Genomic DNA, 16877 nt, shown 5'->3' on the forward strand with positions numbered 1-16877 from the left:
GGAGCTCTGCTGGACTCACAGGCGGCTCATGCCTATCTCCCCGAGGCGAGGGCAGACAACCTTCTGTCTCTTGTTTCCATGGCCAGAGCGTCTCAGCAGATCACAGCTCGGCAGATGTTGAGGCTTCTAGGCCATATGGCTTCCACAGTTCATGTAACTCCCATGGCTTGTCTTCATATGAGATCGGCTCAATGGATCCTAGCTTCCCAGTGGTATCAAGCTGCAGGAAATCTAGAGGATGTGATCTAGCTGTCCACTGACTTTCACAATTCCCTTCGGTGGTGGACGATTCGATCCAGTTTGACCTTGGGACGTCCCTTCCAAATTCCTCAGCCTCTCAAAGTGCTGACAATGGATGCATCCCTCCTGAGTTGGGGAGTACATGTAGATGGGCTTCACACCCAGGGAGCTTGGTCCCTCCAGGAATCGGTTCTTCAGATCAATCTCCTGGAGTTGCGAGTGGTCTGGAACACTCTAAAGGCTTTCAGAGATCGGCTGTCCAATCAAATTATTCAAATTCAGACAGACAATCAGGTTGCCATGTACTACATCAAGCAGGGGGGCACCAGATCTCACCCCCTGTGTCAGGAAGCCGTCCAGATGTGGCTTTGGGCTCGCCGTCACGGCATGTTTCTCCAAGCCACGTATCTGGCAGGCGTAAACAACAGTCTGGCCGACAGATTGAGCAGGATAATACAACCTCACGAGTAGTTGCTCAACTCGGGCGTAGTCCACAAGATCTTCCGAGCGTGGAGCACCCTTCGGTGGATATTTTTGCCACTCAGCTCAATCACAAGGTCCCTCAGTTCTGTTCCAGACTTCAGGCCCCCGACAGACTAGCATCAGATGCCTTTCTCCTACATTGGGAGACAGGCCTTCTGTATGCATATCCTCCCATACCTTTAGTAGGGAAGACTTTGCTGAAACTCAAGCAAGACTGCGGAACCATGATTCTGATTGCGCCTTTTTGGCCGCATCAGATTTGGTTCCCTCTTCTTCTGGAGTTGTCCTCTGAAGAACCGTGGAGATTGGAGTGTTTTCCAACCCTTATCTCTCAGAACGAGGGGGCGCTTCTGCATCCCAACCTCCAGTCTCTGGCTCTCACGGCCTGGATATTGAGGGCATAGACTTCTCCTTCTTGGGTCTTTCTGAGGGTGTCTCCCGAGTCTTGCTTGCTTCCAGAAAAGATTCCATGAAGAGATGTTACTCTTTTAAATGGAGGAGGTTTGCCGTCTGGTGTGATAGCAAGGCCCTAGATCCTCGCTCTTGTCCACTCAGACCCTGCTTGAATACCTTCTACACTTGTCAGTCACATTTATTGACACCTTCAAATAAATGAAGCAAATTGGTGAGGCAAGACCTCCCTTGGCTGAATTCATGCTGGCTCTATCCATTAAACCATTTTTATCTATGTGTACCATAATTTTATTCTTTATTATAGTTTGCACTATTTCGCTCGGCACTGAAGTTAGGCTTACTAGTTTGTAATTTCCCTGATCATCCCTGGAACCCTTTTTAAAAATCGGCATCATATTGGCCACCCTCCAATCTTCAGGTACTAAGCACAATTTTAATGACAGGTTACAAATTTGTAACAGCAGATCAGCAATTTCATGTTTGAGTTTGTTCAGTACCCTAGGGTGCATACCATCTGGTCCAGATGATTTACTACTCTTTAATTTGTCGATTTGGCTCGGTACGTCTTCCAGGTTCACTGAGATTTCTTTCAGTTCCTGCACACTGTCGCTCTTAAAAAACATTTCTGGTACAGATAGATCTCTTACATCTTCTTCCATAAAGACCGAAGCAAAGAATTCATTGTCACTCGGCTATGGCCTTGTCTTTCCTGAGTGTCCCTGTACTCCTTCATGAGCCAACGTCCCATGGATTCCTTCACTGGCTTCTGATGTACCTGAAAAAGTTGTTACTGTGAGTTTTTGCCTCTATGGCAAGTTTCTCTTCATATTATTTTATTTATTTATTTATTTTTATTCGTTACATTTGTATCCCACATTTTCCCACATATTTTCAGGCTCAATGTGGCTTACATGGTACCATAAAGGCGATCGCCAGTTTCGGTATTAACAAATACAAAGTTATGTAGTGGTAGAATAAAGTTCATGTGTGACAGACACATTAGGGAATCATATTTTTAGCCTTCGTTATCAGTATTTGCATCTAACATGATGGTGCTTATGTTGCTTCTTCATTTCTTCATGTGTCCTTCACAGTAGACAGAATAACTGACTAGACCCGGGTGCTCTCTTTATATTACCATTTACTATTTTACTGTGCCATTCTCATTTTCCACCTTGGCTTTTTAACCTCCATATACCAACATTATCATCTTCCTCTTTTAGTTTTCTACCTGTCTCTTTCCTCCCACCCCCTTCCTACTAAAGAACAAAGATTAAGTTGCATTGCTGGGACAGTGTGGCAAGGTTTGTCCCTCATCTATTTGTAGTGCAATTACAATGTTTATAAGCAGAGGGCATTAATGTGTGATGCACCAACACTATAACCTTAATCTTGATAACCAAGCAAAATTAAATCTTATTAGCTAAATTTTATAGATAGTTTTATAGTTAGGCTGAAAGAAGACCAGAAGTTTGTAGATTACAACCCAGTAAGTCTGGTGTATTTGCATATATTGGTGTAAGGACTGGATTATTTTGTGTAATTTGTTTACCGGGTAACCACGTCCATTAGTTGATCTTGAGGACCAGATTTGTCCCTCGGTTTGCTTTGCGGGTAGACTGAGAAAAACAGTCTGCATTTGTAGTCAGACCTACAGCACAGAGGGATCAGCTGCAATCTTTCAATAACCCTTTCCCTGGAATGCAGCTACCCTCATCTCATTTCCTGAATTCTGCTCTTTTTCTCTTATGAAGACTTACACAGTTTACTTTTAACATTCTTCCTCACTCTAGGGTGGCACAGTGATCGGAAGTGCCAGGTGCCAGGATTTTCGCACACGAGAAGGTCGCCTGAAAGCAGCATGCAATTTGGTGAAGAGGGGAATCACCAACCTGTGTGTGATTGGCGGGGATGGCAGTTTAACTGGAGCTGACACTTTCCGGGCAGAGTGGAGTGGCTTGTTAGCAGATTTACTGAAAGCAGGTAATGTGTTGGCAAAGATCATACCAACTCATCGTTACATTCTGTGAATTGTCCTTGTACTTTTGCACAGCCTTAGTGCTCTATAACCCTGCAGCTTGGAATCTTCTGAAATCTGAGAAGGGTACTCATTCATTCAGCCAGTAAGCTACTATTACAAAGCATGGTTTTTTGTTTTTTTTTAAATTTCTAAATATTTTTTCTCCTCCAGCCTCATGGGTTATTCATAGAGACACCTGGGCCATGCCATGTGAGGATAGGAGATTGCAGCACAAAAAAAAGGAGGGCGGGGTGAGACAAACCTTTCCCTAAAAATGTTTCCTAGAATGTGTTTTGTGATCTGCTCATTTGCATCATCAGTCCATTATGTTTAACTGTTTTATTGAATAACCAGTATTTTTCCTTATAAGCCCATCCTCCCTCCCCCATGTCCTAAAGTCCATAAACAACCACTACCACCCCAGTCCCAAACACTAATAAAACCCTCCCCAGTTTTTTATTCCACACAAAGAAAACTGTAGGGCTCTGAACTTCCCATAAAACTACGCAAGAAAACTTAAACTCCCCTTCCCTCCCTTCCCCCCTCCCCCAATCACCATCACAGAAGTATCACAAAACTAGTTATCTGAGGTTTATAGAATGTTCAAAATTAAACTTCTCCTAGTGGGCGACACATGTTGAAGATAATCCCAAATCTCCCAAAACTTTTGTCTATGTTTGGGAGACGCCATGCCTCCCTAGTAAGTAAATAATACAGTTGATTCTTCCATTTCCAGTAGGCAGAGGGGCTTTTCTGCTATCCAAGATTGTAGTATGCATTTGTGTGCCACCAAATGCATCTCATGAAACAGAAGTGTCCCCCCTTTGGCTTTCCCACAAAAGGACCCTGTTTTATCTAGAAGTAATTGTTCAGGAGAACCTATCACACTTAACCTCCAGTATAGAGGTAGTATGAATCCATTAAACAAACTACTGTTTAATAAGGAGAGTGCCCTGTAAAGCATCTACAAACCATCCAAAACACAGCAGCAAAACTGATCTTCAGAAAGTCAAAATATGAAAAAGTCACCCCATTACTCAAATCACTACACTGGCTACCAATCAAAGCAATACTAATCTTTAAAACCAGCACCCTCATTTTCAAAATACTGTTCGCAATGACACCAGAATGCATGCAAGACATGATAGAGTGGAGGAGTGGCCTAGTGGTTAGGGTGGTGGACTTTGGTCCTGGGGAACTGAGTTCGATTCCCGGCACAGGCAGCTCCTTGTGACTCTGGGCAAGTCACTTAACCCTCCATTGCCTGCCGCATTGAGCCTGCCATGAGTAGGAAAGCGCGGAGTACAAATGTAAAAAAAAACAAAAATAAAACTATCACCAAGAAACTCAAGTCCAGAAACCAGAAGCTACCTACTTCTTCACCTACCCAGTTGCAGAAACATAACTTACAAAACCACCTACATAGCAGGATTCAGCTACCTGGGATCAAAATGGTGGAACTTGTTACCAAAAGCCATAAGGAGCATCTATAACTACTTTCAGTTCAGAAACGAACTCAAAACACACCTTTTCAAAACATTCTACAGCAAACCACACAAGCCACACACGTTCTCTTTAAGTGAAACTGTAGAGAGGTGTGGTAGCCATGTTAGCCCACTTTTAAAGGTAATCAATAGAAATAAAACAAAACATGGAAAAGAAAATAAGATGATGCCCTTTTTATTGGACGTAACTTAATACATTTCTTGATTAGCTTTCGAAGGTTGCCCTTCATCAGATCGGAAATAAGCAAATGTTGGTAGATGACAGTATATATAAGTGAAACATCAAAGCATTCCAGTGACAGTATAACAGAATGGGGGTGGATAGGTGAGAGACAGGAAGAGTCGGGTGGATGAGGGACAGGGAGATATGCATGGAGACAAAAAGGTGACAAAGCAGTACAATTTTATGGTTTATAATGGGCTAGAAAACCCAGATCTTTAAGTCCTGTCTGGTGGGTGTCAAAATATTTAATCATTCTGACGTCAAAGGTCTTACGTTCCTGTATTGTTTTAAAGTTCCCTTTAAGGATTCTTACCATGAAATCACTGGTACAGAAACACAGTGTTCTGGTTTGGTAAAGTGCTGCCCCACAGCCGTGACATCTTTATTGGTACTAGCATTTTTCATATGGTGTCTATATGTAAATTAAATCTCTTCTTTAGCATCTGACTTGTTTCTCCAATGTAGCAGCTTTCGTTGCATTTTTTACACTGAATGATGTATACCACATTGAAAGATTCCGTAATGTTGAGTATTTTTCCTTTGTGGATGACCGTGGGGTCCTGTGAAATGTTTTGGCATAGTTTGCAGCTGGATATATTGCAAGGATGTGTGCCATTCTTTTCTTTTTGAGTCTGTGTTGGGAGCTTACTTCTAATTAGCTTGTGTTTTAAGTTGGGTGGCTGTCGGAAGGCCAGCACTGGTGGGGATGGGAATATCTCTTTCAGTAATTCATCCTCCTGGAGTAGAGGCTGAAGATCTTTTATGATTTTTCTTAATTTTTCCAGCTCTGGGTTGTATATCACTATAAGGGGGATTCTGTCTGAGGCTTTTTTTCTTTCTACTGTAGCAGATTTTCCCTGGGTGTTTTAAGGGAAGAGGCAATATTCTTAGAGATTATTTTGGGGTTGTGGCCTTTCTATTTGAAGGATGCAGTCAGGATTTCAAGGTGTCTGTCCCCTGGGTCAGAGCAGATACAGTGGTATCTTGTGGCTTGGCTGTAAATAGTAGTAGTTTTTTGGGGTTTTTTTTAGTTCCATGGAGCACATAACTAAGCTGTAGAGTCTTTTTCCAGGAGATGTGGTTAAGACAACTAATGTTGCAGGATTCACAAGACGTTTGGATAAGTTCTGTAGAAAAGCCAATAAAAAAATATTAGCCAGGTAAATCTGGGACCACTGTTGTTCATCCCTGGAAATGAGCTATGAGAAATAGATCTACCTTTTGGTATCTGTAGGGTACTTGTAATTTGGTCTGGCTACGGTAGGAGACAGGATGCTGGCCTTGATGGACCTTGGTTTGGCTCAGCATGGCTTGTCATAGATTTTTTTGTTTAAAAGTTTCTCAAAAATGCTTTTTATGGAAAACCCAATATATTTTATCAAACACATAGGTTTCACCCACACCCCCGAAGTCTGCAGTTCCTCAGCATTAACATAAAGAACATAAGAAATGCTGCATTGGTCAAACCAAAGATCTATTGAGCCCAGTATCCTGTTTCCAACAATGGCCAATCCAGGTCAAAAGTACCTGGCGGGATCCGTAGAAGCAGATCCATTCTTGTTGCTTACACCAGGAATTAGTCTGTCTGGCTAATAACCGCTGAAACATCCACAAGTATGTTTGCACTCTTGGATTCTGTAGCTAGTTTACAAAGAGAAAATGTTCCCTTTGAAAATTGCCTGTAAGGTCACTGGTAAGTCTGCATCTCCTGTTAATACAGTGCATATATTTGAAAATCATTCTCACCCAATCTAGGCATAACCCAGGAATGTTTTTTTTTAATCATCCTAAAATTACATGTGCTGAGAAATCCCACACATATGTACTGGAGGAGGGGGGAGGGCATTTTCACTCAGGAGAATATAGCTGAATAAAGACTTGTTTGCTGCGTAAATTATTGTGATAATTCTCTGTATCGGAGGTTTGCAACCCTACCCTGAAATTACTCCCTAGACAACTGGGTTTTTAAGATAATCGACAGTGAATATGCATGAGATATCCTGAAAACCCAACTGGCTAGGGGTAACTTCAGAGAGGGGTTGAAAACCCCTGCTCTTTATATAGAGGTTGAAGTAATTAAGTTGTTAAAATACATCGGCCATACTGAGCAAACAGTTTGCCCCAGATTCTTTTTGCTACATCTATGAATTTGATATTGTAAATGTAAATTTTATACTGCATCATTTAAACCATATATGAAACATCTCAATAGGCAAGATCACCAGTGAAGAAGCCAAGTCGTCTAGCTTCCTGAACATTGTTGGAATGGTTGGCTCTATTGATAATGATTTCTGTGGCACTGATATGACCATTGGTACAGATTCAGCTCTTCACAGGATAATGGAGATAGTAGACGCCATAACAACCACAGCTCAAAGGTATGTGATCTTTATTTATTCATTCTACTTGATATACCACTCTTCTGGAAACAAGAGGAGCAGTTTACAGTAATTTCAGCATTAAAAGAATAACATAACTACACATGTCAACATAGCTGAAATTGGGTGGCGGAGCAGTTGGGGGGAAGAGGGGGTGGTGGTTGGGAGGCGAGGATAGGGAGGGCAGACTTATACGGTCTGTACCAGAAGCCGGTGATGGGGAGGCGGGACTGGTGGTGGGGAGGCGGGAAATACTGCTGGGCAGACTTATATGGTCTGTGCCCTGAAAAGGACAGGTACGAATTCAAGATAAGGTATACAATACTGCTGGGCAGACTTATATGGTCTGTGCCCTGAAAAGGACAGGTACGAATTCAAGATAAGGTATACACATATGAGTTTGTCATGGGCAGACTGGATGGACCATGCAGGTCTTTATCTGCCGTCATCTACTATGTTACTATGTTACTATGAATAGGGAGAAACAAATAGAGATCATCCTGAATAGGTGTCTGAATTAATGACTGTGCTAGCGGCCTATGAAGGCTAATGGGAAAAATTCTGAGATTCTTTTTGAAGCTAGCTAAGTTGGGTTTCAGACATATGTGAAGCGTTTGTTTACGCTTTCTAACAATAATAGAACCAGGGGACACAAGATGAAATTAGAATGTGGTAGGTTTAAAACAAATCGGTAAAAGGTTTTCTTTACTAAGCGCGTAGTTAGACTCTGGACTCATTGCCGGAGAAGGTAGTGACAGCAGCTGACGCTTGCTGAGTTTAAAGGGGGTCTGGACATATTTCTGAAGGAAAGTCCATTGATCGTTGTTAAATTTTGGGTTTTTTGCCAGGTTCTTGGGGCCTGGATTGGCCGCTGTCAGAGACAGAGTGCTGGGCTTGATGGACCTTTGGTCTTTTCCCAGCGTGGCAGTGCTTATGTGCTAGGGCAAGGAGTTCCACGTAGCTGGAGCTTGGTAAAAAAAAAAAAAAAAAAAAGGGTGACTCGCTTGTTTGAATCCAGTTTTTGTTCGGGACAGGGAGGTATAACAATTTGATTCTGTGTCAGAGATCTCAGGGTATAAGTGAAGCAATAAGAAATCAATAGATTGTCCTATTGCTTTGGAAGGCCAGTGTGAAATGCTGTATAGGTCAAGAGTAACATCTTGTACTTTGCTCGATAAAGACACAGTAACCAGTGTACTTCTTTTGAAAGTGGTGTAACAGGATCAAATCGCTTGGCCCCTGCAATAGCAATAATTTTAATTGCTATGTTTGGTAAGAGATTAATGGAATAGTTGGATAAACCAACAAATAAAGAATTTCCATAATTGAACCCATTTAAGACCAGCGGGTGAACCAGTTTATAAGGTGATGGATTGGCATCAGAGGTTTGCAATGATCTATAAAGTCGTAAGGCACAAAAGCATTTCCGGACTATAGAAGACATATATGGCTCAAATTATAATATAGAGTCTATGGTAATTTCAAGGATCTTAATAGTTGAGTCTGTGGTCATGGTATGGCCTAATAACTGCGGTGCCACATCCGAGTTAGATAGGTTACCAGTTATCCAAATACCTTTGGATTTGAGGGATTCAGTTTTAGGTGATGATTCTCCAGCTGGTCAGCAATCTTATCTAACTGTGTATTAAATGATCACAAGGTGAATTGGATCCGTGTAGGAAATTAGCTGTATATCCTCTGCAAAGAAATGTTCCAAAATATCAAGTGTTTGGGTAAGAAGGGCTAGTGGAGCTAAATTGACTAACAGGGAAGATAAGACTGATCCTCATGGAACTCCACACGGTAGTGGTTAAAGATTAGAGTTGTTTGAATTGTGTAAGACATAAAAAGAATGATTGGAAAGAAATGACTTGATCAATCCAGGATAATGCCCTTGAGGCCAGTCTTTTTCAAAAGTGTGAAAGCAATAATTTATGGTGCACAAGGTCAAAAGCAGCCAACAAATCTAAGGATACTAATAAAGCTACTTGGCCCTTATCTAAATATTCATACTTATTTATGTATTTGCTGCATTTGTATCCCACATTTTCCCACCTATTTGCAGGCTCAATGTGGCTTACATTATGCTGCTATGGCGATCACCATTAACGGAATGAAAAGTACAAAGAAGTGTTACAGTTAAGATACATAAAAATATCAAGTAAATTAGAAGTAAATAAATAATTCATATCAGGTATATGAGATCAAGGACAAGATATAACGTTCGATAATAACAATGTGATTAAAGTAACCAAATTAAAAGAGTTCAATGTTGTACTAACTATTTGTACTATTTGTACTAACTAGAGTTATCTGTGGATATTCAGGGGCGCACCACACGAATAATGCCACTGAATATCCTTCCAGACCACCTCAGCACTGTCCGCGTAGTACCGGGGTGTTATGGGGGTGCAGAAACACAGAGCAAGGAGTTATTTGCAGATCGGCAATATACCGGATAAAGTTTGGTCAGAAAAATCACTTTCCTAACTTTATTCAGATAACCACCAAGTGGAGGGTAATACTATCTGCGCTAACACTCACCAATTATGCGTGCAAATCATTGGAATAATGGCAAATAAGTGCATATGTGTGTACATTCATGTGTACATGCCACAAATTCTGCCTAAGCACTGTTCTGTAACTATGAGCATGTCTTACATGGCCTGTATTTCACAGGTAGATATACACACAGGTGGAAACTGGGTGGAACATGGGCGGGACTTGCATTTATGCCCATCATTTTAAATTTGGCTGGAAACTTATGTACACGTGCGTAGTGTCAGCTCTGTGACTGACATAATTGGTCATGCCTAACTTATAAGCATGTATTTATATATAGATAGATATATATATAGAGAGAGATATTTTATATATATATATATATAGAGAGAGAGAGAGGCAGACAGACAGACAGACCAATGCAGTTTTGGTACTATGCCAGTGGTTCCCAAACCTGGTCCTGGAGGCACCCCAGCCACTCAATTTTTCAGTATATCCACAGTGAATATTCATGATATATATTTGCATGCAGTGGAGGCAGTGCATGCAAATTATTCATTGTGGGTATCCTGAAAACCTGACTGGCTGTGTTACCTCCAGGATCAGGTTTGGGAACTGCTGTACTATGCAATTGATGGAAGCCTGCTTGAGATGGTTGTAGTAAATTGTTTTTCAACAAAATCTAAAACTGCCTTCTCAATCCAAAAGCCAATTGCCCAAATGCCTAGCAAGACAGCCCGATTGTTTTACATTATATAGACCTAACCTTGCCGTTTCCAAAGATTCATTAAATAAGACAATTTTAGCCTAGACTTCCTCCCTCCCCAGCAAGAGCAGGGCAAACATCTATGAAGATTATGAAGATCCTTCTGTCAAAGCTTGAGGGGAAGCATCTGTAGCGTATACAATCATTTGGGAAATTCTATCATTTTAAATAAATGAATTTGCCCATGAAGTCCTAGGGGTAATGCTTGCCAACTGGTCAATAGAACTGAAGTGGAATCCATTAAACGGGAAATATTAAGGCCATATAAATCCAAAGGTCACATAGAGAGATGAATCCCAAGATAGCAAAACGAATGGGTTGCCCATCGCAAAGGAAACACTCCCTCCCAGTTCCATTGAATATTGTCTAATGATGCAAGGGCCAAAGATTTTTGAAGGTTAAGACAAAAACCTGAAAAATCCCCATATTCCTGAAATAATTCACGTAACGCCTCTAGCGAGTGCTAAGGGTCAATTAGATGGACTTGTTACAAGAAATGATTTATCTTGGGGGAAAGAGCTCTAGAGCACTCGCTACTGTTTATAATTTAAGAGCAGGCACTGTATTTATAAGTTTTAGGATATTAATTTCTCCACCAATCACCAAAGGTGATAATTGCAATAAATTAAATAAATTAAGTATATATAAAAGATACCATATACTCAGAACACAAAGAGACCGTATTTTTAGCTTCAAAAGGTTGATTTAATATACAATTGCACACGAGAGGTAGGTTTTTAAAAGGATCTTAGAACAGAGAATTTGTGCATAAAATAAGTAGCAGGTAGGTTAACTCACAGTCCTTGTTACAAGCATGCTATGGTTCAGCTGATTGATGAGCACATGTTCAGGAGCAAGGCATCAGCAGACCCCAAAGAGAGCAGCAGGTTCCAAGAGGAGGCAGGTTCCAAGAGAGCGAGCTGGGCTGTTTCCAGGCCTTTTATAATGTTAGCAGAGAAGCATGGTGTGTGCTGTCCTGGATATTTTGCAAGACATTATGGTTAATGTAGTCTGTTCACATGACCACATTATAAGTCCTTCTTTCTGCAGATGTCCTGGCGTCCATTTGTCTAATAGATGATGGGAGGGGCAGGTATACCTCTGATGACAGGCAAATGTTCTGTTTATGCTTTTCCTCTGAGTTCTTTGTTTTCAATGGGGTATTCAGGTGCCCACCTTAGTCAAGCTTTTGTTAGGTGGGAGGGCAGAGGAAGCTATATATCTCTCTTTTGTCTTTAAGTGTTTGTAATTGACTATCCCTGCTATCAGAAGTTCCCAGAAAAAGGGATAGGGAGAGAGGGGCTTGAAATGAAACTATTTTCTCTGCTGCCGTGTCAAAAATATATTTTTAAAAGCTGCACAAATATATTGGTGTATATATATGTATCTGATCCAACACAACATCATGCTACACATTTAATTCTGATGATTGGTTTATACCATAACAGACTAATGCTTCATCCTCAAAAGCCAAACTTTTAAAGGTTAAAGTTGTATAGTTCAACTCTTGAATCTCTGGATGAGCCAAGAGGTCCCAAATAAGTGGATCCAGCACTAAGACAAAAGAAGGTGGGAGAGGAGACAACCCTGGTGTGTGCCCCAATGAATCTGAAATGGTCTGGAAGTAACACCTTAAATAAGAAGGACCAGTAGACCTGATCAGTGGCTTTCTCTACATCGAACTTAACAAGAAGAGAAGGAATTTTTCAAATATGGGCTAATTCCAAGGAGGCCAAAATCTTATGCAAATTTTGGGTTGCTGACCGGCCCCATAGAAAGCCAACTTGAGAATCCTCCACTAAATGCGGAAGAATCTATGCCAGGCAATTCACCAGCAGTTTGGCAAAGAACTTTAGTTCAAAGTTTATCAAAGAGATGAGCCTATACGAAGCGGAAGAGCAAGGGTCTTTTTCCGGCTTTAGAAGCACAATTATTTGTGCTATGTGAAACGAATCTGGTAACGCCTGTTGTACCAAATATGTAAACATCTATAATAATGAGAGGCCAATATAATCCAGCAAGATCTTAAAATTCGGCTCTAAAGCCATCTGGTCTCGGTGTAGAGTACAATCCCCCAGGGCCAAAGTCAGTTCATCACCCATGAAAGGAGCATTCACAATCTCCTTCTTAGATGGAGTGACTCTGGGTAACTGTATATTGTCCAAATAAAGTGATCCATCCAGCTGGTGCCTCACAAAACTTTTCATAAAAACTTTTAAATAAAGCATTAATATTTTCATCAGAAGTCGTCTTACTCCCCATAGCATCAGTCAGCAGCAGCACCCTGGAGGGACCCCCTATATGTTGCTATCAAATGGGAAAGCATTTTACCACTCTTGCTACAATGCATGTATAACTGATATTTATAATAGGCTAAAGTCTTAACAACCCTCTGATGCAATAATGTATTTAGAGCCACCGGCGATGCTATAAGGCCCCCTCTAGCTGCAGATGTTCTCAGAGTTCCCAAGGCTATCCTCTCGCAAATTATCTGTTTTGTAGGTGTAATATTTCTTTGTTTTGCATAGCCTTCCGGTGAGCTACATAAGCAATGATTTTCCCTCCGAGCACAGCCTTAGCCGCATCCCAATAAAGAAGGGGTTGTGTCGCATGGGCTGCATTGTGTTGAGCATAGTCTTTCCATTTGTCTATCAAAAAGGAATGAAATGTGGGGTCCCAATAAAGTTCAGTTGGAAAACGCCACTGCCGCAGCACCCTGACTCCGGCAGTCAATTGAACATCACCCATATCAAAGCCTGATCTGATATACCATAAGGGATATTTCAGAGGTAGACAAATATTTGGAAAAAAGAGCGAGACACCAGTAGATAGTCAATTCTCAATTGTGTGGCTTGGGCTGTAGAGATGAGTGTAATCATGCTCTCCAGCGTCAAATAATCAATATGAATCCACCGTATTCAGGTTATCACAGAGCAGAGGTAAACCCAGGGATGGATGAATTCTCTGGTCTCCAGTGGGATGGGGAGTGATCCTGGGCAGGGTCAAAAACCAAATTGAAATCCCCATCCACAATAATATCTTGGTTAACATAAGGTAATAAAACATTAATCAGACTGGAAAAAAAAGACTTTTGTCACACGAGTTGGGTGCATACACATTACAGAGAATCATTGGATGTTGAGAATCACTTGGCCTACCACAAAGTGGCCCACAAGCCCCTGAGTAACGGAGTGTATTTGCAGATCCAGTAACTTACTAAACAAAGTAAGAACTGCAGCCTTCCTCTGGAAAGCCACATACTCATCCAAGGAACCCACCTACCATTTCCGAAACTTTTGATGTTCCAAGAATGACAGGTGGGTTTCCTGTAAAAAAAAGCTACATCAATTTTGTGACGATAAAGGAATTGTAAATTTTTTGCCTCATAATTGGAGAGGTCACCCCTCCCCCCTACGTTCCATGATGAAATTTTTAAAAGACTCACTTAACCATACTCTTAGTAGGTTCACAAAGATAACAAAACATTCCTCTGTGAAGTGACCCCCCCCCCCACCGGCCCAGGTTGCCCCACTACTACTAAGAAGATATTGGGCCCGACATCCCAAGAGGCAAAAGAAAAAAAAAAACCTCTCCCAAACCTCCCCAGCAAACCCACCCTTGTCCCCCACCTTAACACCCCACAACTTCTAAAGAAGAAGGACCACCCACTTGGTGCCCAGAAGGTGGGAGCTGCAACACCCCTGCAAAGCAAGTGTACAAAAATTATCCCAATCTCCACTTCTTCCCACAGTCATCACCTACTACTACTACTTAACATTTCTAAAGCGCTACTAGGGTTACACAGCGCTGTACAATTTCACAAAGAAGGACAGTCCCTGCTCAAAGGAGCTTACAATCTAAAGGACAAAAAATGTGCAATCAATCAATTTGGGGCAGTCTAGATTTCTTGAATAGAGGTATAATGGTTAGGTGCCGAAAGCGACATTGAAGAGGTGGGCTTTGAGTAAGGATTTGAAGATGGGCAGGGAGGGGGCTTGGCGTATGGGCTCAGGAAGTTTATTCTAAGCATAGGGTGAGGCGAGGCAGAAAGGGCGGAGCCTGGAGTTGGCGGTGATGGAGAAGGGTACTGAGAGGAGGGATTTGTCCTGTGAGCGGAGGTTTCGGGTAGGGGCGTAAGGGGAGATGAGGGTAGAGAGGTAATGAGGTGCTGCAGATTGGGTGCATTTGTAGGTTAGTAAGAGAAGCTTGAACTGTTCACCTCTGTTGAACATTGAACCATGGGGAAACTATACAGTCACCATAAACCCCTTGTGTCAGCAATACAAAATGCATACCAAGCTTAAGGGAATAGATATGTTTTAAGCACAAAAAGATAGCAGAGACATGTAAAACATTAAATTCAGTCCAGAATGCATTCCTTGTGCCGATCAACACATAACAGGAATCTTAGTATTAGTAGTTATGGCGGGTAACTTCTTCAATCGCCTACTGTAGTGCCTTCCCTTCAGGAGAGTCCAACTTCTCAATAGCAGAAATAGTACCTTGTGCAGGTTCAACGAGGGGAAAAAGATGGCAGGCTAGTCACGAAGTTTGAGGCTTCTGCAGCAGAGTTAAATGCATGTGTTGCCCCATTATGAAAAATCCGCAGCTTGGCTGGAAAAGCCAAAGTGAATCGAATATGGCTCTTAACTAAATCCGTGCAGAGGGGGGCAAAGGCTTTCCTTGCTGCAGAGATATCCACCAAGTAATCCTGAAAACAGAGAATAGTTTTGTCTCTAAAACTTAACTGCTTTCCACCATGCAGCGCCCGGAGAATATCCAATTTGTGAACATAATTTTGCAGTTTGATGACTCACGGCCGTGCTTAAGGTTCACTCTGCTGTCCCAGCCAATGGGGCCCGTTCAATGAGCAGGGGGCATTAGTATATAGCAAAGAAAGAGTGTCCATGAGCCATTTCTCCAGAAATATGCGTAAATCCGAATCCGGGAGCAGCTCCAGGAGTCCTACGAAGCGAACTTTATTCCTTCGCAAACAATTTTACAGCTCATCTAGTTTAGTCTCAAGGCTGCAGAGCTGAGTATCCACTTGAGGGCAACGATCATCCAGAACCCACAGTGAATCTTCGACATTGTTCACTCATTGCTGCAGCACCTGCACATCTTTAGAGAGGTTAGTAAAATTAGTTTCCGTGCTGTAAAATTTATCCAAGATGCTTTGGAATTGTTTGTCCATAGAAGATTCCATGGCCACGCTCACCTCTGATATAATCTCTGTAGCCCACACGGAGCTTGGAGAGGGAGACTGAGGTGTGCTCTTGTCCGCCATTTTCGCTTTGAGTGCACGGCTTTTCTCTTGGTCTCTTTTCGCAGCTCTGGAGGCCATCCTGCTTCAGAAATCTCTCCAAGACCAAGTATGGGAAGTGACGGTATAAAGATATTTTAAGCTAAAAAAAACAAAACAAAAGGGAGAACTGGAGCGGAGAATCAGGGGCAGATTAGTGCAGGTTAAGCTGGAGCTCTTAGACCTCCATCCTCACTCCTTCATTACCAAACTGGAAATCCCCAGTTCATTTCTATCTTAAATCTCCTCTATTTGCAGCCAGAACAAAGGTACTTGTCAATCTCCTCTATTTGTTGCTAGGTATCAGCATATGGTAATCTCTGCACTGATCCCTTTCAGTCCTCAGTCATCTTCACATAATCTCCTCAGTTTCTCTCTGTCCCATCCCAGAACAGGGTCCATTTACCAGCACAATGAAAGTCCTGCCAGAAGTGAGGCATTCCCTTTCCCACTTCTCCTACTTGGAACGGTTATCACCAAGCACTCCTACTTTGTTCCCAAGTCAGGAACACTTCTACAGGCACCTATGCCTGTGCAGAGGCTTCCAAACACCACACTTGCAAACTTTTCCTGCCTTGATACCCACGACTTCCCCCTCGGTGCTGTGGGTCTCGGCAGGAGTGAGCTACCAAAGACCAGAATTTTCTCCAAGCAATCTCTTATTAACTTCTGTGCCCTGCTCCCATGGGCTAGGCTTTACTCTGATTTTCTCCCCAGGCTGTCAATACTAGCTCAGTGGTCTTAATAACCACTCTGAAAAGCTTTCCTCCCACCCTTCAGGCATGAGCATTTTCAGGGAGGGAGGGTCACATTTAGGATCATTGTCCTGCTCAAAGGTAAATTATTTCCCTAGTCCCAAGGTTGGGTTTCCTCCAGGATCTGCCTGTGGCAATGCATCCCTATAACATACTGCTGCCACCCCCATGTTTTACTGTAGGGATGGTGTTAGCAGGGTGATGTGCTGTGTTCGTTTTACACCTGATATATTGCTTTGCTTTGAGAACAAAAAGTTCCACTTTGGTCTCATCATGTGTACAGTTTTCC

At 42.1% G+C, this 16877-nt stretch overlaps 1 protein-coding gene across 1 annotated transcript in view; it reads left to right on the top strand.

The window, feature by feature from the left end:
• The window catches only part of LOC115466761 (ATP-dependent 6-phosphofructokinase, muscle type-like), a 243842-nt gene that overhangs the window by 62413 nt on the left and 164552 nt on the right, over positions 1–16877 (top strand). The window contains 2 exon segments of the mRNA XM_030198256.1: positions 2931–3120; positions 7098–7263. Coding sequence (XP_030054116.1) covers positions 2931–3120; positions 7098–7263 — 356 coding nt within the window.

The sequence above is a fragment of the Microcaecilia unicolor genome, chromosome 3 (genome assembly GCF_901765095.1).
Source record: "Microcaecilia unicolor chromosome 3, aMicUni1.1, whole genome shotgun sequence".
Taxonomy (NCBI): domain Eukaryota; kingdom Metazoa; phylum Chordata; class Amphibia; order Gymnophiona; family Siphonopidae; genus Microcaecilia; species Microcaecilia unicolor.